Source organism: Podarcis erhardii (assembly GCF_964252035.2).
Source record: "Podarcis erhardii genome assembly, chromosome: 5".
Taxonomy (NCBI): domain Eukaryota; kingdom Metazoa; phylum Chordata; class Lepidosauria; order Squamata; family Lacertidae; genus Podarcis; species Podarcis erhardii.
Genome location: NC_138509.1, coordinates 92,793,152 through 92,814,747, shown reverse-complemented (window position 1 = coordinate 92,814,747; position 21,596 = coordinate 92,793,152). Strand labels below are relative to the sequence as shown.

The 21,596-nt window shown below is 46.9% G+C and overlaps 1 protein-coding gene across 1 annotated transcript; it reads left to right on the top strand.

Annotated features, from left to right (window-relative positions):
* Window positions 1-4,050: 4,050 nt before the first annotated feature.
* FETUB (fetuin B) lies at window positions 4,051-14,616 on the top strand. Its single transcript, XM_081862663.1, has 7 exons — window positions 4,051-4,350; window positions 5,614-5,724; window positions 7,718-7,805; window positions 8,416-8,582; window positions 9,776-9,889; window positions 11,993-12,082; window positions 13,465-14,616. The coding sequence occupies exons 1-7, from the start codon at window positions 4,114-4,116 to the stop codon at window positions 14,029-14,031; spliced, it is 1,374 nt and encodes a 457-aa protein (XP_081718789.1). The 5' UTR covers window positions 4,051-4,113; the 3' UTR covers window positions 14,032-14,616.
* Window positions 14,617-21,596: the final 6,980 nt, after the last annotated feature.

Below are 21,596 nucleotides of genomic sequence, written 5' to 3'. Positions count from 1 at the left end.
AGAACCATATAACACTGGTCCTAAAGGATCCTCACCGTTTCCAAGCACAATAATTCAAAGTGTTGGTGCTGACCTTTAAAGCCCCTAACGGTCTCGGCCCACTATACCTGAACGAGCATCTCCACCACCATCACTCAGCCTGGACGCTGAAGTCCACTTCCGAGGGTCTTCTGGCGGTTCCCTCACTGTGAAAACTGAAGTTACAGGAAACCAGGGAGAGGGCCTTCTCGGTAGTGGCACCCACCCTGTGGAATGCTTTCCCATCAGATCTCAAGGAGATAAAGAACTACAAAACTTTTAGAAGACACCTGAAGGCAGCCCTGAATTGGAAAGATTTTAATGTTTGATGATTTATTATGTGCTGGAAGCCACCAACCAGATGGGCAGGGTGTAAATAATAAAATGATGATGGTGGTGGTGGTGGTGGTGGTGATATGGCATCCAGCCAGGTGAGGTTGGCAAAGGCCTACCTATATGTCTCTATGGCAACAGGGCAGCCTCTTTGGACATGTAAATGGTGGTACTTAATAAGCGAGCTGAGGCCTTTACCTTAACAAAGGAACTGGTTCGGCTGGTTCATTTCCTCTTATACATTCTAACCTCAGCTATTCAGGATCACAGGTTTCGAAGGGACCCACACTGACCTCCAAACCTTTAACATTATTATGCAGATTGGGGGGAGGTCATTAGTCCATCATTTAAGGCAGTCTTCTCCAATGAGCAATGCCTCCCCAAGATTTCACCTAACTCTGTTGCCAGAAGAGGCTATGAACTGAATTTGTTTAGTTAAAAAAGAAACACTTTGCATCCTGCCTATCATTATTTTTGAAAGGAATTACATTTTGTATAAATGATACTGATAAAAAGTTGCACACTTAGGAAGAACCAGCTGCACAAATATAGTATGAGGGACACCTGGCTTTCCAGCAGTACATGTGAAAAGAATCTCAGGGTCTTGGCGGACCAGAAGCTTACCATGGGTAAACATTGTGATACAGCAGCAAAAAAAAAGGCTAATGCTATACTAGGCTGCAGCAACAGAAGTACAGTGGTGCCTCGCAAGACGAAAAACCCGCTAGACGAAAGGGTTTTCCGTTTTTCGAGGCGCTTCGCAAGACGAATTTCCCTATGGGCTTGCTTCACAAGACGAAAACGTCTTGCGAGTCTTGCGATTTTTTTTGCTTTTTTCTCCCTTTTTCTAAGCTGCTAAGCCGCTAATAGCCGCTTAGCCGCTAAGCCGCTAATAGCCGCTAATAGCGCTAATCTGCTAAGCCGCTAATAGGGTTGCTTCGCAAGACGAAAAAACCGCAAGACGAAGAGACTCGCGGAACGGATTATTTTCGTCTTGCGAGGCACCACTGTATCGTGTCCAGATCAAGGGAAGTCGTAGTACCACTCTATTTTGCCTAAACAGACACAACGGAAGGGAAGTGGACCAGAAAGGCAGAGGAAGAAGATCTGTGCTTCAGGGCCAGAACAAGGAGGTGAACTTACATGGTACTGATGTGGCCAGGTTGATCTTCTTTTGCTAATGTTCTTGCTTGAATCGCAGTTGGTAGTCCTTGTTCCTTTGGTCAATAGATGGGGCAAGAGTGACCTTTCCCCCTTATTTCTGCAGCACAACAGCACTTGGAACAGAATGTACTTTTTTGGGGAAGGAAGGAAGAGAGCTCCATGCCGCTGCTGATGTCCACCCAATTTCCAAGGCATGTTCAGCAGCAGTAGGAAAAAAATCCCCCTGCCTCAAGGGGAGGGAATAAGAGCCCCAGTTCTCTGGCTACAGCTCTAGACTGCCATGTTCCAAAGGCTGCAAGTTCATTTGTATAATTGGACACATAACTGCTCAAGTAGCATCAGGGGCAGGTAAACAACTTTTCTGTACCTGAGAGTATGTAAAACAAACACATGTAGGATTTGGGTAAATAAACCTTTTTAGAATTGCAATGTAAAAATAAAAATTAAAAAAAAAGTTTGGATTTGATATCCCGCTTTATCACTACCCGTAGGAGTCTCAAAGCGGCTAACATTCTCCTTTCCCTTCCTCCCCCACAACAAACACTCTGTGAGGTGAGTGGGGCTGAGAGACTTCAGAGAAGTGTGACTGGTCCAAGGTCACCCAGCAGCTGCATGTGGAGGAGCGGCGACGCAAACCCTGTTCCCCAGATTACGAGTCCACCGCTCTTAACCACTACACAACACTGGCTCTCCAGTGTGGTCTTTCTCTCTTTTTTTGGTCTTTCTCTCTTTTATGGCCACATTTCCAACATTAAAATTGGGAAATGATTTGCTGGTTATTAACATGGCCACATGTTTTCAGCAGAATTCAGCTGGTTTAAAGTGAAGGTAACAGCCTTTGATGTAGCTGGGAGTAAGCAAAACAAAAATGCCTAAGATTTGAGTAGAGCATGAGCCTCTTAACCTCAGGGTCATGGGTTTGTGAGCCCCATGTTGGGCAAAAGATGCTTGCATTGCAGTGGATTAGACTGTTACTCTACAAAGGGGGGTCTGGAAGTACGCTGGTCCTCTTTAGCCAAATAAAGGCAGCAGCATCGTGGAAAGAGTTCGTATTTATTGCGGGCCACAGCGAGAATAAGTGATCCAGAGGAATTCTCCAAATTCTGGACCCCGAATACAAAATTGAAGACACTTTTATAACAATTGCATGCGGGATCACCTCGTGCATGATCCTTTTCAGCAATATGATTGGATAACAGAATGCATGGACAGCTTGTGAACGCTTAAAACAAATTTCACCGGTCAGAACAGCCTGCTCCTAATTGCTATGGCAATGGGTATCTTTAAGCAACGGTCACACAAAATGTGCCTTTTTCTGCTATCTGCTACATGAAGACTTGCATGGGTCAGGAGAATTTATGGTTCTCCTGGCATCGATGCCAGCCCCCAGTCTTCTGCAGAAGGCCAGCGAGCTCTTGACATGTTTTACTGACCTGATAAGGTGATGTGAGAGGCCCATGGTGGGTGCAGTCTCAGCAAAAGACAGAGAGCATTGGCGTGCTTGGTTCTGGCATACTTCCTGGGCCACGACATCTACCTGGGTCCCATGACATCTACCTGGGTCCCATCTACCTGGGTCCCAGATCATGACACCCACATATCAGAGATGACTCCCATGGTCCCTTCTAACTACACAGTTCTGTGGTTCTAGATAGTCTGGCAGTGATAAGCTAACATGACTTTTAGGGGTGGCAAACGGTGTTTTCCTCCCATTCTCGCCACAATCTCCCACTGAGATGATTCTTCTTTTTCTTCTTCTTCTTCTTCTTCTTCATACCCCGCCCAGCTGACTGGATTTCTCAGCCACTGTGGGCGGCTCCCAAAAGAATATTAAAAACATGATAAAACAATCAAACATTAAAAATTAAAAAGGGCTGCTTTCAGATGTCTTCTAAAAGTCAGAAAGTTGTTTATTTCCTTGACATTTCATAGGAGGGAGGGCGCCACTACCGAAAAGGCCCTCTGCCTGATTCCCTGTTACCTCACTTCTCGCACTGAGAAAACCTTCAGAAAGCCCTCGGCGCTGGACCTCAGTGAACGATAGGGGTGGAGACACTCCCTCAGGTATACTTGGCCAAGGCTGTTTAGGGCTTTAAAGGTCAGCACCAACACTTGTAAAGTGTGCATTGGTTAGGTAATAAGTTCGCTTCCAGGCCGCGCTCCTAAACACACTTGCCTCTGGTGTGTAACAGAACATCCTCATCAGAAACAGTGTGACTTGCTTCTCGGTAAACCTGCGAAGGATTTCACCATAGATCTCCTTGTATCCGGCCCCTGCCCAGAATTTATATAACAAGTGGTTAGTTTGGCACCATTATTGCTAGATGTTTTCTGCGGACTTCAATCTGAAGCCAAGGACATGGGTCCAGAGTTGGTTAGAAAAATCACATTTTCAGCCTGTGAACACAACCTTCTAATCATTGACTCACTGTTTGCAGTTTGCATGTCCAGGTTCAAAGGTGTTGGCCACGGTGAGGAAGAAGAGCAAATATTAGTGACTTACCTCAAAAGTATATAAAGAAACCTGAGTGTGGTGCAAAGCCTGCTCTTCCAGAGGGGCTGCAGAATCTCCCTCCCTGGTACCCAGGCCTTTTCAAAATGGCCCTTTTAATTTCCTTCCTGGTCGGGATACAGGTATTGTGTTCCTTAGCTGGTCTTCCACCTCGTCCAGGACAGCTACCAAGACCACCACTGACAGGATTGCTCTCCCCAGGGTGCAGTAATTCTGTAGTCAAAGCAGCTGCAGCTCAGGCCCTAGACTGGATCAATTCCCATGAAAAAAAGGGGTATGTGCTTGGTCTTCAGCGAATCTTTGATGCCCGGCAACTTCCGCAGGTAAGCAGCTACCCTGGTTCTGACTTTGCTCTCTACACTGCAGTCAGGGACAACCACCTTCCAAAACATCAGATAAAAGAGGGGGAGATAAGGGGGAGCCATTGTCCTATCTATTGAGTGGTCACTCCAAACCTGGAGTAGCTAACATGTTGCCCTCCTGATGTTGGAATTGTAGAATTGCAGAGCTGGAAGTGATCCCAATGGTCATCTAGTCCAAGCCCCTAGAATACAGGAATCTCAGCTAGACAGATGGCCAACCAACCTCTGCTTCAAAACTTCTGCTCCAGCCCATCCCAGATCTGCCTGCATCTTCCAGCTCTGGCCTCCCCGTGGCTTCAGTTGTACAGAATGAAAGCTGCAGCCTGTATAATATTTACTGAATTCTAGCTGAGAATTGCTCCATTTTAAAAGAGGAGAAACTGAGGCAGAGGAATAAGCAAATGTTGGGGCGGATGCAATAGTCCTGGGTGCTATTATCATATCTTCTTCTTTGGCGATCGCTTGTAGCCAAGTAAGATTTGTCTTCCATAAACACAGTTTTAACAGTGGGTCTGTAAGTGACTGTGGAGGCCAATTCTGGATCCACACATCCTTCCACAGTGAGGACATTGGTTTCCGGGCGGGAACTGATCATGGTGAGGGTTTGCCAAGCATGCCTTCCTCTTAGCACGTTTCTCCCTTTCGTCCTGAGTTTGAGCGTCTTCAAAGCCTTTACACCTTTGGTAAAGGCTGCTCTCCAATTGCAGCACTCGCAGGCCAGTGTTTCCCAGTTGTTGGTATTTATACTACATCTTTAAAAGTTTGCCTTGAGAGAGTCTTTAAACCTTCTTTGTTGACCACCAGCACAGGGATTAGCATATGCTCTCAGAAAGGAGGACCAGGCTGCATGCATTTTTAGACCACCAAAACATAACTCTAAGAGCCATTATTTATTGGGGGGGTGGGACTTTCTAGTTTAGTTGTGAGACCCTTTTCTTTAAAGGTTTCGAATAAGTGGTTGCAAAAGAAGCAGCTGTTTGAATAAATGGTTGCAAAAGGAGGCATTTTGGATCTTTGTGATCCTTGAAATCCCAGGAGAACGAAAGTCTAAGGCTGTAGTCAAAACTGACATGGAATAACTTTGTTGACATCAATGTTAAATTTACTTAGTTCTGCAGAAATTGTTTTGTGTGAAAGGCAGCCAGCCAGGCTTGCCTTTTCAAATTCTGCTCTGTCTTGTGCTGCAAAGGGTTTCGTCTTCTTATCGTCTTTCGTCTTCTATAGGAGCCTGAAGTCTCTAAGTATTTTCTCACCTTGGATGTGCTGGAAACCGTGTGCCACGTTCTCAGCGGAAAACAGGCAAAGGATTGCAGTTTCAGAAGCGCCCATGAGACAGTAAGTATTTGATCTGCCAAGTTCAGAAAAGGACTGAACACGCTAAGTTTTGTTTTTAAGCTAGGAATGCCTCCAGACGGCCACTATTTGGTGGGAGGAATTCAAGTGCATACTAGGAGACTTAAAAAGGTAAAGGTAAAGGGACCCCTGACCATTAGGTCCAGTTGCAGATTACTCTGGAATTGTGTGCTCCTCTCGCTTTACTGGCCGAAGGAGCCGGCATACAGCTTCTGAGTCATGTGGCCAGCATAACTAAGCCGCTTCTGGTGAACCAGAACAGCACACGGAAACGCCGTTTACCTTCCCGCCAGAGTGGTACCTATTTATCTACTTGCACTTTGACGTGCTTTTGAACTGCTAGGTTGGCAGGAGCAGGGACCGAGCAACAGGAGCTCACTCTGTTGTGGGGATTCGAACCGCCGACCTTCTGATCGGCAAGCCCTAGGCTCTGTGGTTTAACCCACAGCACCACCCTGTGTGCAATTAAAGTGGATGAAATTTCGCTGTCACCCTAGAGCAGCGGTTTTCATCCAGTGTGCCGTGGCACCCTGGGGTGCCTGGATTGATGGTCATGGGTGCCACGGGCAACACTGGCCTCTGTCCTTCTTTCCTTCCCTCCCTCCTCTGATGAATTCTTGTGTCTCTGCCTCCCAAAGGCTTGCACAGCTGTTTGTTGCTGCAGCCCTGGCTACAAGCTCCACAAGAGAATGGTGCCTCTGGGGCTGGCCAGGAGGTTCTGGTTTCCAGGAGTTGATGTGGCCTCGGAGTAAGGTTCTGGCCTCACAATCACCTTTGGCCAGTCTCTGTCAGGTTGCTAATGCTGGGGGCATCCTCTTTCCAGGCCTCTCTTTGGGGCAGTGGCGGCTGCTGCTCAGAGGACTCCAAAGGGGAAAGGAGAAGAGAGGAGGCTGCGGGAACCCTCCACAAGCAAGCGAGTTCAAAAAAGGGGTGAGGGGCTGCCAGCTCTGCAGGCAAGGAGTGAAATAACTGGGGTCCTGAGCCGCACAGGGTGCCGTAGAAAGAATGTACGTAGTTGGTCAAGGGAGCCATGGGCTCAAAAAAGGTTGAAAACCTATGCCCTAGCAACAAGTCTGGTTTTAAAAAGAAAATGACCTTGTACAATTATCTGGAAGAGCTTTGCGAAGTCAGGCTCTGGTGATGTCTCCAGGTGCAACCCGAAAAGATCTATAGTGTATTTCAGATTTGAATTGCTTCACGAGAAAGGTTAAGGGGTTCACATCACCTGCACATGTCTGCACGGTTCCCTTTCTCTCCCCCAAAGCCTTCACCAAGTACACAGAAAATTCTAGTGAGGGAAGCAGATGTCAGTGGCAGTATAGAGTGTGGTGAGATGATATGGGACTGTGGGAAGGGGGCAGGATTCTGCTGTTTTTGGAGTAGCCCCATTGGGGAGGGAGGTGTAATATATCATTCTGCCCAGAGAGTACTGCCAGGCGAGGGCTTAATTTGCAAACAGGCCACTGAAATATCATATATTGGTCATTGGCCACAGAAGTGTTGTTGTTTTAATTTACTGGTGACTTCTGGGAAAGGGCAAATCCAGACTAAATTGGGGAGGGAATACAGACTGTCATTTTGAGGCCAGTGAAACTGAGTGGAAACTGCAAAACACAAACAAAAAAACAAAAACTTGCATGCATGGAGAGCTAGAGAGAAGTAATAACAAATAATATCAGTCCAAATAAACAAAACAAAAAAAATTTAAAAATGTCCAGTAGCACCTTTGAGACCAACTAAGTTTGTTCTAGGTATAAGCTTTCATGTGCATGCACACTTCTTCAGATACTCAGATTAAAAATAAGAATATTATAATAATATATTATAAAAGTAATATCAGATTTTGCAAGGGGGGAGTGATTCTGCATTGCAAGTTGGGGGCTAAGCTGGCTCCTTGGTCTGCAAAAGGTGAAGGTTTCTGGTTTGGCAAAACAAATCAGTTCTACAAACATCACTTACCTTTCTGTTGCTCCAGGTCTATGGGCAGTGCAAAGTAACAGTTTACGCTGATAACCACGGGAACGTTTCTCAGCTGTGTTCCTACGACTGCGTTTTACGCCCACGTATGTATTTCTATACATTTGCTTGAATTAACGTTTGTAAGGAAATTCATAAGGTAAAGGTAAAGGGACCCCTGACCATTAGGTCCAGCCGTGACCGACTCTGGGGTTGCGGCACTCATCTCGCTTTATTGGCCGAGGGAGCCGACACACAGCTTCCGGGTCATGTGGCCAGCATGACTAAGCCGCTTCTGGCGAACCAGAGCAGCGCATGGAAACGCCGTTTACCTTCCCGCCAGAGTGGTACCTATTTATCTACTTGCACTCTGACATGCTTTCGAACTACTAGGTTGGCAGAAGCAGGGACCGAGCAACGGGAGCTCACCCCGTCGCGGGGATTCAAACCGCCAACCTTCTGATTGGCAAATCCTAGGTTCTGTGGTTTAACCCACAGTGCCACCCGCGTCCCCATTGTAACACATAGGAAGTAACAAACCAGAAAGGATGCTCGATAAAACTGAAGGTCCACGAGCAAACCAAAGATGTGACTTTATTTAACAAGATTAAGAAGCAAAGGCCTTTTGCGACTTCTGCTTGCCCACTAATTTACTGTCCTGTGTAAAGGAACATTTAGCTGTGCAAGTCCAGCTATGCTTGTTTGTTTTCTAAATAGTTTCATCAAGGGCTATCGCAAAAGTTTGTCCTGACTGCCCAGTTCCCGGGGACCCAACTGAAGCCAGGTTCCAGGAGGCGGCGGCAGAGAGCCTTGACAAATTCAACTTAGAAAACAACCATGCTCATTATTTTGCCCTCCTCAACGTCACCAAGGCACGGTCACAGGTAAGTTTGCAACTGGACATCCTTGAAAGCAGGAACAGGGAACCTGTGGCCTTCTGGATCTCGCTGGACCACAACTCCCATAATCCCTGATCCTTGGCCATGCTGACTCTGGCTGATGGGAGTTGGAGTCTAACAAATACCTGGAAGACTGCAGCGTTGCCATTTAGAGGGGAAGTTTTCTCCATCACGCACGCCCCCATTCGTCACAGGATAGTTGATTTCGTTGCCTAGAGGCCTTCTTGCTATCTATAACCCACGAATAACTGGAAATTCCATGTTTGGGGGCACAATACTTTCTAATACCAGCATGATGGCATGGTTAGGACTTAGGAGACCAGGGTTCAAAGCCCCACTCATCCACGAAGCTCACAGGGTCACCTTCTCTCAGTCTAACCTACCTCACAGGGTTGTCGTAAGGTTAAAATGAAGAGGAGAAGAAGCTTCAGCTCCTTGGAGAAAAAATTGGATATAAAAATAGCACTCTCCTGGTGTGCCCCGCAGAGGACCTTAAGGTCCATAAATAACAACACTTTGGAGGTCCCAAACCTCAAGGAGGTTAGATTGGTTTCAACTAGGGCCAGGGCCTTTTCAGCCCTGGCCCCGACTTGGTGGAATGCTCTGTCACAAGAGACTGGGGCCCTGTGGGATTTGACATCTTTCTGCAGGGCCTGCCAGATGAAGCTGTTCCGCCTGGCCTTTGGCTTAGACTCACTCTGACCCCTTATATGGGATTTGATATATAAATTTTCCCTTGGCTTTTTTGCTGGCCCATGTAGGACCAGCATGGATACCTGGCTCGGGTGAATATCTGATGTTTCCTCCCTTTATGGCCTTGATTTATGGGCTACTACTAAAATGAGGCTGCATTTTAAGCTGTATTTTAATTAACTGTTTGTTTGTTTTTTGTTGTTGTTGTTGTTTTATTACATTTTATTGTAATTTTATTGTAATTCATATTTGGTGTTAGCTGCCGTGAGCCCGGCCCTGGCTGGGGAGGGCAAGGTATAAATAAATAAAAATTATTATTATTATTATTATTATTATTATTATTATTATTATTAATTGCACCAGTTGCTGGGGAGCGAGGCGGAGGGCCAACAGGAATGTAAGAGGACTGCTGCCTTCTATCTTGCTTGCACTTCATCCAGACGACACAGACTGCTCTAACCCGTTGCCTCTGCCCTTTTGCACAGTGGGTTATTGGGCCTTCGAACTCAGTAGAATATACGATCCAGGAGACATCTTGCACCAAAGGCAAGGGTGTCCCCGACATCTCCAATTGCGAACTCCTCCCACGTGAAACGGCCGTGAGTATTCCTTCACTTGGTGCTGAATTTTTTTTTATTTTTTTTTTTTTTGGTACCCCGCCCATCTGGCTGGGTTTCCCCAGCCACTCTGGGCAGCTTCCAAAAAAAATATTAAAATACTCTAATACATCAAACATTAAAAGCTTCCCTGAACAGGGCTGCCTTCAGATGTCTTCTAAAAGTCTCGTAGTTGTTGTTCTCTTTGACATCTGGTGGGAGGGCGTTCCACAGGGAGGGCGCCACTACTGAGAAGGCCCTCTGCCTGGTTCCCTGTAACTTGGCTTCTCGCAGTGAGGGAACCGCCAGAAGGCCCTCGGAGCTGGACCTCAGTGTCCGGGTAGAACGATGGGGGTGGAGACGCTCCTTCAGGTATACAGGACAGAGGCCGTTTAGGGCTTTAAAGGTCAGCACCAATACTTTGAATTGTGCTCGGAAACGTACTGGGAGCCAATGTAGGTCTTTTAAGACCGGTGTTATGTGGTCTTGACGGCCGCTCCCAGTCACCAGTCTAGCTGCCACGTTCTGGATTAGTTGTAGTTTCCGGGTCACCTTCAAAGGTAGCCCCACGTAGAGCGCATTGTAGTAGTCCAAGCGGGAGATAACCAGAGCATGTACCACTCTGGCGAGGCAGTCCGCAGGCAGATAGGGTCTCAGCCTGCATACCAGATGGAGCTGGTAAACAGCTGCCCTGGACACAGAATTGACCTGTGCCTCCATGGACAGCTGTGGGTCCAAAATGACTCCCAGGCTGTGCACCTGGTCCTTCAGGGGCACAGTTACCCCATTCAGGACCAGGGAATCCTCCACACCTGCCCGCCTCCTGTCCCCCAAGAACAGTACTTCTGTCTTGTCAGGATTCAACCTCAATCTGTTAGCCTCCATCCAACCTCCAACTGCCTCCAGGCACTCACACAGGACCTTCACCGCCTTCACTGGTTCTGATTTGAAAGAGAGGTAGAGCTGGGTATCATCCGCATACTGATGAACACCCGGCCCAAACCTCCTGATGATCTCTCCCAGCGGCTGCATATAGATGTTGAAAGGGACATCCGTTAGCTAGGGATGATGGGAGTTGCAGTCCAAATACAGCTGGAGACTCAAGTTTGGCAAACCCAGAAGCAGAACATTTTTGCACCACCACCCCCTTCTTCTCCAAAGATATGAGTAGAGAGCATAAGAAGAACTGTCCTTGACAACTCCAGACTCCCCATTCATGCCCTGGATGTTTGCCTAAAGGGACCCCTGACCATTAGGTCCAGTCATGACCGACTCTGGGGTTGCGGCGCTCATCTCACTTTATTGGCCGAGGGAGCCGGCATACAGCTTCTGGATCATGTGGCCAGCATGACTAAGCCGCTTCTGGCGAACCAGAGCAGCGCATGGAACCTCCTTTTACCTTCCCGCCGGAGCGGTACCTATTTATCTACTTGCACTTTGATGTGCTTTTGAACTGCTAGGTTGGCAGGAGCAGGGACCGAGCAACGGGAGCTCACCCCGTCACGGGGATTCGAACCGCTGACCTTCTGATCGGCAAGCCCTAGGCTCAGTGGTTTAGACCATAGCGCCACCCACGTCCCTTTTGGGTGTTTGCCTAAGCCTCCAGGCTTTCTACTGTGGGTATAGGGCGGTATGCACATCATTATTATTATTATTACACAGTTGGACTTGTGCACGTGGTTGCCACTATCCCTCCCTGTCCCTCAATCTCTGGTGAATGCGCAACTGAGACACGCGTCGCCAACCTTTTTTGGGCATATGGACCCATTTGCAACCTGCCACAGCTCCCCACACCCCAGCTGCAACCTCCTCCCTCACCCCCCAAGTTGCATCCCACACCCAAGTTAGGCTTTCATTGGCTAAAGGAGGCTTCTGCCAAGCCTAATTTCAGTAGAGGTGTGGGAATGGGAACCTGCGGGAGCCAGAGAAAAATATTGTGTTTGGAAGTACATTGTTGCCCTGTGGCCATCCCAGCTCCATCACATTCGCTCCAAGGACGGAAAGGTTCCCCACGACCGCTTTAGTTATTAGAACCTAAAGTCTAGGCAGGCTTGGTTTTTTTATCGCTCGTGCTTTCCTGATGGAGGGATCTGGTTTATTTCGTAGGAGACAGGCCTGTGCAGAGGTTCCGTGGTAAACAGCCAGGTAGATCATCAGAAGTATGTCAGTGCGCAGTGTGAACTCTACCCCCCAAAGGTATGTGGCTCAGTCGGGCATATAATAATAATAATTTATTATTTATACCCCACCAATCTGGCTGGGTTTCCCCAGCCACACTGGGCAGCTCCCAACAGAGTATTAAAAACAGGATAAAACATCAAACTTTGAAAAATTCCCTGAACAGGGCTGCCTTCAGATGTCTTCTAAAAGTCAGGTAGTTGTTTATTTCTTTGACATCTGCTGGGAGGGTGTTCCACAAGGCGGGCGCCACTACCGAGAAGGCCCTCTGCCTCTTTCCCTGTAACTTCACATCTCGCAGTGAGGGAACCGCCAGAAGGTCCTCGGTGCTGGATCTCAGTGTCTGGGCAGAATGATGGGGGTGGACACACTTCTTCAGGTATACTGGGCCGAGGCCATTTAGGGCTTTAAAGTTCAGCAACAACACTATGAATTGTGCTCGGAAATGTACTGGGAGCCAATGTAGGTCCTTCAGAACTGGTGTTATGTGGTCTTGCCAGCCACTCCCAGTCACCAGTCTAGCTGCCGCATTATTTTCTGGCAGTAATAACCCACAGTAAATGAGCATATGCAAGGCATTTATATCATGGGTTCGTAGAGCTGGAGGGGGCCTAAAGCGTCATCAACTCCCTGCAATGCAGGAATCACAGCGAAGGAATCCCTGACACATGGCCACCCAATGTCTGTTTACAATCCTTCAGCGAAGGAGAGTCCATCACCTTCTGAGGTAGCCCATTCCACTGTCAAACATCTCTTCCTGTCAGAAAGAGCCTCCTAATTTTTAGTCGCCTGCTAAATGAAACTGGGCAGAATCAGCCAACAACAGAAACCCCAATAAGAATATATTTTGAAAACACCAGATTGAATGTGTTAAAGCTCAGAGCTTAAAACCTCCAGGAGAACAAAATGGTATTTTTCACCTGGTGCTGAAAAAATATCAGCTCTGGTGCCAGGGAAGGCTCTCAGGTGAGGATGTTCCACGAATTTCCCACTGCCTTGGTCGCCAACCAGTAGAACCAAGACAGCTTTCCGGGTCGTGTGGCCAGCATGTCCAAACCGCTTCTGGTGCAACGGAACACCGTGACGGAAACCAGAACAGTGCACAGAAACGCTGTTTACCTTCCTGCTACAGCAGTACCTATTTATCTACTTGCACTGGTGTGCTTTCAAACTGCTAGGTTGGCAGGAGCTGGGACAGAGCAACGGGAGCTCACCCCGTTGTGCGGATTCGAACGGCCGACCTTCCGATCGGCAAGCCCAAGAGGCTCAGTGGTTTAGACCACAGCGCCACCCGCTTTGGGTGGAAGATAAGTCCCAATAAATGCATACATATATAAAGATGGGGGGGAAATTGCAAAGTGATTCAGAATGAACAATTCTAATATTTTTTTCCCTATTAGCCACTCGACACGGATGATCAGAATCCACAACCTGGACCTAAACCTGGGCAGCAAGGACACCGCAAAGATCACAAAAGCAGTGAAGAACTCCATCACCAGAAAGGGCACGGACACGGCCATGGCCACGATCATGGTCACGGTCACAGTCATGGTCACGGCCACAGCCACGGCCACGGCAATCGCCGCCACCACCACAAACATCACGGGAACCACTCGCATGAGCACCAGAGTCCACCAGGCCAGCCAGAAACAGCGGGCCGTGTGGTTGTTCTCCCTCCTTCAAACGAACATGTATCTCTACATTCCCTGCCAGAAATTCAACCTGAACAATTAGATGGGGAACCCGTTCCCCCCGGGGCAGAGAGCCCAACAGGAACCCCTCAAGTCAACCGCCCTGATATATATGGTGCTCCGGGCAAACCACTGGCTAAGCCAAACATCTTTGCATTCCCTGTTGGGTTTTCAAACTCAGCTACGTGTCCAGGAGACAGCACAATAACTATCCCTGGCGTCGAGCTGCCCCAAAGGCCTGTGATAAAATTGCCCCCAGAGCCCAAGAAGGCCTAAAGTTTGGGTACTGTAGAAGCCCCAAAAGCTATTCAACATGTGGTACTGCATCCTCACAGCATGAGAGGAGCAGTTTTGGACGAGGAAGGGAAGGGAGGAGGAGAAAAAGATGGTCATTATAATCTCTCACCACAAAAGGTAATTAAAAAAAAAAAATCCAACTGGTTGTGCAGTGAATTGACACAAAGGGCACCAGAGGAATCTTTGTGGTACTAATGTTAGTGATTTGCACGAGTGCTTTGCCAAATGAGCTCCCTCTTATAGTATCCCCATGCTGTTTGGACCAAAGTCCACAGAGGGGAGGAATGACTGACAGTGAATAGGGAGCCCATCTTGGGCCTTATAGCATCCCAAAAGCAACACTTACAAAACCCCAAACGTTCACAGCTCAGCTGTGCATTCTTTAGTCCCTGTGGGGGGTGGGATATTTTCATGAATCTAAACAACATGGTGGCCAGAGATTTCTGTATTTCCTTTTTTTTCTCTGCCCATCCCTGACCTCCTTGTCCTTGTGAATGTGAGAAGAGTGATGTTTTCTCTGCTGCAAGGAAGCTTAACAATACTCAATAAAAGAGCGGTGCGACATTACTGCCTCTTGAGTGGCTGTTTTGGAAACCAGACCTTTCTCATTTTCACTTTGAAACAAAGCAGGCCTCTAGACCTCAAGGCGTCCAGGTGGTAACCGTGAAGTGTGTGTTTGGGGCAGTTTAGCCTGAGGAAACCAGGAGATTCCGGAGGTGTCTGTCATGTAGAGTGAGAGAGATTAGACATATATTCTGAAATATACTCGGAGTCCTGTAGTGATTCCATGCTCTTTATTGCAGCTTGTAAAACAGTGATTGAATTGCCCCCCAAACCTCAAGCTTTTATATACATTTTTTACACAATGAGTCCTGTCTGATTGGCTGATTCTGCTTCCCTCCTGGAGCCTGATTGGTCTTTTCCCGCAGGCCAATCAGTTGTTGCATTCTAGGATCCTACCTGCCTATTGTTCTAGGATCCAAGCTTAGTACATAACATATTCTCACAGGAGAAATTTCACCTTCAGCCTGGCGGAGGTGGCTGAGGATGAAAGGGGGAAATCCCATTGCCACCTGAAGCAGCAGCCTGAGTCCACCTAGTGTCCGTATCGGCTCTGGGAGTAAAACTCATATAGTGGGCATAGAAGAGAAAAACTCATTGGGTCAGCATCTGCGCTTCCATTCATGCTTGTCCCAATGGTCATGTCGGCCTTTTTTGTTTTCATCTTTGCCCAGAATGGTACCATGTTATAATATAGCATAGCTTTAGCTTTCAGGGGTGAGGCCAAGAGTTCCTTCCATCACAGGGCAGAAACCTCTCTCGTTTTGAACCCAGAACCTCTTGTGACAGTGACACTTCTATATTTTATTTTATTTTTTAAAAGGGAGTGTCCTGCAGCTAATGGGAGCAGCTCTGATGGTTGCCAGACACACACACACACACACACACACACACACACTGAGTTTTGCCCTGTGCCCAAAAATCATCTCCCATTTTATTGCCTAGCAAAAAGGTGTGTGTGTGTGTGGAGCAATACTTTTTTTAATAATCATTTTTATTAATTTTCCAAATTATTTCAAACCAAATTACTTTAATTAACACAATTCCTTAAAATCAGGTTTCCCACTCCAGTTGCATCGTATGTCAGATGGGGGCAAAGCAAAACCTTATTAAATTCCTTGTAAAGCATAAATCAACACACACACACCCTTTTTTTTCAAAGCATCAAGCAGAGTAGCAACTACACACGTCTCTTCATTATATAGAGGAGAAGAGGCAAAAAAAGACCATTAGAAAACCATGAGAAAGCACAAAAAAAGCACCTTGTGCTCCCCCCTTTCTTTTCACAACTGCGGTAGGGATTCTCAAATTTCAGAAAACCATTCAAATACCTTCAGTCCCTGTTCTTTTGGCAGCTGATTGATTGCAACACATTTGCATATGACGCTTCAGGAGCACCTCTTGATTAACGCCTATTGTCCAGATTGAGGAGGAACCTTCCACAAATCATGATGGTAATGGTGGGGGCACACCCCCCAATTGCTGCCATTCTGCCTTCCAAATTGGCAGACACAGGATTGTGCAACACTGTGGGATACAGTGAACTTCCCAGACCCCCGTGGAAAGCAGCTGGAGGATTAATAATAATAATAATAATAATAATAATAAAATTTTATTTATATCCCACCCTTCCTGGTTCAGAAAACCAGGCTCAGGGCAGCTATTATAATTATAATAATAATAATAATAATAATAATAATAATAATAATAATAATAATAATTTATTATTTATACCCCGCCCATCTGCCTGGGCCTCCCCAGCTACTCAGGGCAGCTAACAACAAATTTAAAACACTTAATTGATGCTACAATAAAAAGCATAAAATAAGGTATAAAACGTGAATAACAATAAAATCAAAAATCAATTTAGGGGGGGGAATCCATCCAATAAACATTAGATGATCACCAGGGCTAGCTGGCTAAAGTAGTCCTATTTGGGCCAGCAAGGAGGCCAGGGGAGAATTAGCTGTGGGATCCCAGAGCGGGTAATCTTCATAAAAAGGAGAGGGGGAGGGAAGGAAGGGGAATAAAAGATCAGGCAAAGTTCAAATTGAAAGCCAGGCGGAATAGCTCTGTCTTACAGGCCCTGTGGAAGGAATTTAAATCCTGCAGGGCCCTGGTCTCATGGGACAGAGCATTCCCCCAGGTCGGAGCCATCACTGAGAAGGCCCTGGCCCTGGTATTTGTGCCTCATTCCCTCCCTTTCTCCTGCCTGAACTTTTTCGCAGCCCCTGGAGGGGTTATGGAGGGCCTCTACCATGGAATTGTGAGCAAGGCCAGAAACCGTGTGTGGAGCAATACTTCACCCATTTTACGCAAGCACTATACCTGATTTCTGTCCTACAATACCATCCAATCAAATAAATATTTTCAGAGTTTAGAAACATGGTCAACCCCTGTTTGACCAGAGACTATAGCACATTTAGGAGGGATGAATACCTTTATATGGAGCAGCAGAAGAGCCATGGGATTCTGTTAAAAACAGGCACGCTGAGAGAGAGAGAAATGGAAAAGGGTGCATTTCAGATTCTGCCCAGTGGATCCACTTTGTCAGCAACAAGATACAAAAACAGTCTTTAGGCACACCAAGGAATCTATTACAGGTCAGTGCAAAGCAGCAAAAGGCTGATTACCAGTGGACTTGTATGCTTAAGACACTTCTTTTTTTAAAAAAAACAACAATTTGGGAAAACATTAAAACAAACTGCAGAAGAGCTTGTCAGTCATCTGACCACTTATGCACTCATTGGCCATTTCATGAATATATTCATATTTATGCCCAATATAATTTACCCTAATATATGCATTTTTGCATTTCACTATACACACACCTAGGGACATGGGTGGCGCTGTGGTGTAGACCACTGAGCCTAGGGCTTGCCGATCAGAAGGTCGGCAGTTCGAATCCCCGCGACAGGGTGAGCTCCCGTTTCTCAGTCCCAGCTCCTGCCAACCTAGAGTTCAAAAGCACGTCAAAGTGCAAATAGATAAATACGTACTGCTCCGACAGGAAGGTAAACGGCGTTTCCGTGAGCTGCTCTTGTTCGCCAGAAGTGGCTTAGTCATACTGGCCACATGACCCGGAAGCTGTACGCCGGCTCCCTCCGCCAATAAAGCGAGATGAGCGCCGCAACCCCAGAGTTGTCCGTGACTGGACCTAACGGTCAGGGGAACCTTTACCTTTATACACACACCTGCTATTTCAGCCATGCACCTTCATTCCTCCAGTGGGCCCACAACACCCACACAACTACCCTTTGTGATAGTTGGGCAACAGCTGCTATTCCAACCGGCTTGAACCCAATGTTCCTCTTTTGCTATTCTGCTCTGGCTCCATGTCTGCATAAATCATTCATTTTCTGTTTACATTTCTCAACCTGGGATCAAGACGGCTGCCTTCATTACACGTATGCTATATCTTTTTTCCCCTTCTTTAATAAACGAAACAAGTCAGTGTCCTGCTGAGCATCAACCCATGTGCCTCTGTGGCGGCTTTCCTGGTGCAAAGTCTTCACAGAGCACAGAAGGGGTAAGGTGAGCTCCTAGCACTTCTGACAGCTTTGTTCTGTTCTGATGCCCAAAGCCAGGTGTCCACAGTTTCTGCAGGCTGCAATGGTACAGAAAAGGAGGCAATTGTGGCCCTTGACTTGAGCACAGTCCCAGTAGGCTTTTCCTTCCCCCACCCACAGGGAATAAGAACAGCCTGACCCTTGCCAGCCTCCCATGTAATCTCCCGCACGCTGATAAAACTCCTGAAGATCATGCAGGGCCTCTGCTACTGCCCTCCTTCTTGTGCATCGACTCAGAAGGCCCCTGAATGCTATTTTTAGTGCAGTGATAGGATCAGGTAGAATAAGCTCCCTTAAAGCACACTCTGCGTCCCCAGGCGTGTCGCTTAAGGGTCCCAAGAGGCTGGTCCTTTTGCGGGTAAGTTTGGGCTTCTTATTTTCAGGGGTCGTCTTTGTGGGGAATGAATGCCCTTCTCCCCAGTGCATGGGGCAGGGAGGAATCATGCTCACGATGCACTTTGGGCAAGGATGTCAAAGAGCATTTATACCGTGTATGCCTGTAGCCCTGATCTCTGAGTAAAGAAACTCTGAGCATTTGGCTGGACTGTGATGAGTGAGGGTTGAGGTTATTGTCCCCTCCCCTGTTTTGCTTCCCCGCAAGGACACGCTCTATAGTGAGCTGGCTTTGGGCACCACAAAGATGTCTGCAAACATGGCACGAAAGCTGGCAACATCAACCCTGCCGTGGCGGCCGCAGTGCCTGGAGACAGGCAGTGGCGTAGCGTGGGGGGTGCAGGGGGGGCCGGCCGCACCGGGCGCAACATCTGGGGGTTAGGGTTAGGGGGTGCAAATCCACGGGTTAGGGGGCGCAAATTACTTGCCTTGCCCCGGGTGCTGACAACCCATGCTACGCCACTGGAGACAGGCAGTCAGGTTGTGTATCCAAGGCAGTGACCAGAGGAGGAATGGTCGCTGGGAGGAGTGCAGAGAGAAGAAACGCCATGTTGCATCTGCAGCAGCAGACCTTCATCTGCCCCAGCTGCAACAAAACATGTCTCTCCCATATTAGTCTCTACAGCTACAGCAGATGCTGCAACCTTCCAACAGTTTGACAATGAAGCACTTCTCCATTGTCTCCCGAGACAGACAGATGCCAAGCAGGTTTTGCGTTCTCCAGGGTAACACCCTTCACGGTTTTGTTTGACTAGCATCTGACCAACGGATCAAGCCACTCTGCAATTTAAAGATGGCAGGCAGGGTTGGTACCACAAAAACCCTGGTCCCCAATTGAAGCACCAGCAGGCAATTGCGAACCACTCTCTTCCTTGAATGAGCAATGGAGGCCACCCTGTAAAATAATGGGCATCCCTTTTGTAGGTTGTGTGTGTGCACACAAGCTGAGAGTGACAAGGTCCAAATACAAAAGAGCAAAGATTGTGCGTTTGATTTGGCAACAAAACCTGCTTCTGCTTTTCTCTCATGTGAATCTAATAAGCAAGTAAGTTTCTGAAAAATGACACTGGTGCCAAATCCAATATACAAAGGTTCAAAGAAAACAAGATAAGCGAGAGCCAGGCTGTGTGAGCACAGAACCTTTCGCAAAGCTGGGGAGGAATTCGGTCGTTGGACATGTGAGCCTGTTGCAGCGCCACACTGCCCAATAGGCAACTGCCCCCAAAGGTCTCTGTTATGCGCACCCCAATTTCCAAGCAGTGGGAGACTCAGAAATGCCAGTCCACAGCTCAGGCATGGCTTCCTTAGAAGGAAGGTCACTGAAGATGGTGGCGTCTTTGTAATATATTATTATTATTATATTTATTAAATCTGTATACCGCCTTTTATCTGAAGATCTCAGGATGGTTCACAGCATAAGAATACAAGACAAAAACACAAAATGCATAATAAAAACAAAACAATAACTCTCCTCCCACAAATATATGGATATATGAGATTCATGAGATGGAAAGGATTATAGCAGTACAACATTCCAATAGATCTTGTTCCCCTCTTAGGTTTCTAGGGGGCTCTCAAAAAGCCATAGTTTTGGATTCAGCACAAAGAGCAAGTCAAACTCATCCCAGCGCCATGCAAGACTGCCTATTTCCGTTGTTTATTTGTTTTGATTTATTACTTAGCAAAATGTATATCCCACTTGATGGGACTAGAACCTCTAATGAGCTTACAAGAAATATTACAATTATCAGTAAAAATATGTTTTTTTTAATAAAATAATAATAATGAAGTTTAGAAAAAAATTAATCTTTCTACTGTTTTTTGGTTTTTTTTAGAAAAAAAAATAATCGTATTCAAATATGTCAACATCTATGTTTCTGGATAAGGTTGCCTTAACAAAAATGCCTTAGTGCCTGCCTGATGTTCCCTTATACTCAGTGATAACATAATCTCCAACCACAAAAAAAAACGGGGAAAGCAGTGCTCCCTTTGCTCCGCTTCTAGATCTGAAGCATCCCCAGCTAGCCATTTCTATGGCAATTCCATTCACCTGAGCTCCTTAGTCTTACAAAGAGATACTTAACTGACTTGATTGGAGCCATTAACTTCAGAAAGCGGCAGATACAACCACTTTAGCAGCCTCCCTTTCTGCAAAATCTTAAAGCCCCAAAGATGCTCTCTAGGCCAGGCATAGGCAAACTCAACCCTCCCGATGTTTTGAGACTACAATTCCCATCATCCCTGACCACTGGTCCTGTTAGGTAGGGATGATGGGAGTTGTAGTTCCAAACCATCTGGAGGGCCGAGTTTGCCTATACCCCGCCTTCCCCCAGTTCTTCCATTTCTGCATTTCTTCCATTTCTTGGGTATCCCTTGAATGTAGAGCAGTTTATAAATCCTGAAGTTATGATAGCCATCTTCAAATATCTCAAGGGCTGTCTCATGGAAGAGGGGAACAAGCTTGTTTTCTCCTGCTCTGGAGGGTAGGACTCATAGAATCATAGAATCATAGAGTTGGAAGAGACCACAAGGGCCATCGAGTCCAACCCCCTGCCAAGCAGGAAACACCATCAGAGCACTCCTGTCATATGGTTGTCAAGCCTCTGCTTAAAGACCTCCTAAGAAGGAGACTCCACCACACTCCTTGGCAGCAAATTCCACTGTCGAACAGCTCTTACTGTCAGGAAGTTCTTCCTAATGTTTAGGTGGAATCTTTTTTCTTGTAGTTTGGAGCCATTGCTCCGTGTCCGCTTCTCTGGAACAGCAGAAAACAACCTTTCTCCCTCCTCTATGTGACATCCTTTTATATATTTGAACATGGCTATCATATCACCCCTTAACCTCCTCTTCTCCAGGCTAAACATGCCCAGCTCCCTTAGCCGTTCTTCATAAGGCATCGTTTCCAGGCCTTTGACCATTTTGGTTGCCCTCCTCTGGACACGTTCCAGTTTGTCAGTGTCCTTCTTGAACTGTGGTGCCCAGAACTGGACACAGTACTCCAGGTGAGGTCTGACCAGAGCA

Excerpts from the sequence above, each read along its gene's own strand:
- FETUB (XM_081862663.1), top strand. The coding sequence starts at position 4,114 with ATGGCCCTTTTAATTTCCTTCCTGGTCGGGATACAGGTATTGTGTTCC. Across the intron at positions 4,351-5,613 it reads ATGCCCGGCAACTTCCGCAG|GAGCCTGAAGTCTCTAAGTA; the intron begins GTAAGCAGCTAC and ends CGTCTTCTATAG. Across the intron at positions 5,725-7,717 it reads TCAGAAGCGCCCATGAGACA|GTCTATGGGCAGTGCAAAGT; the intron begins GTAAGTATTTGA and ends CTGTTGCTCCAG.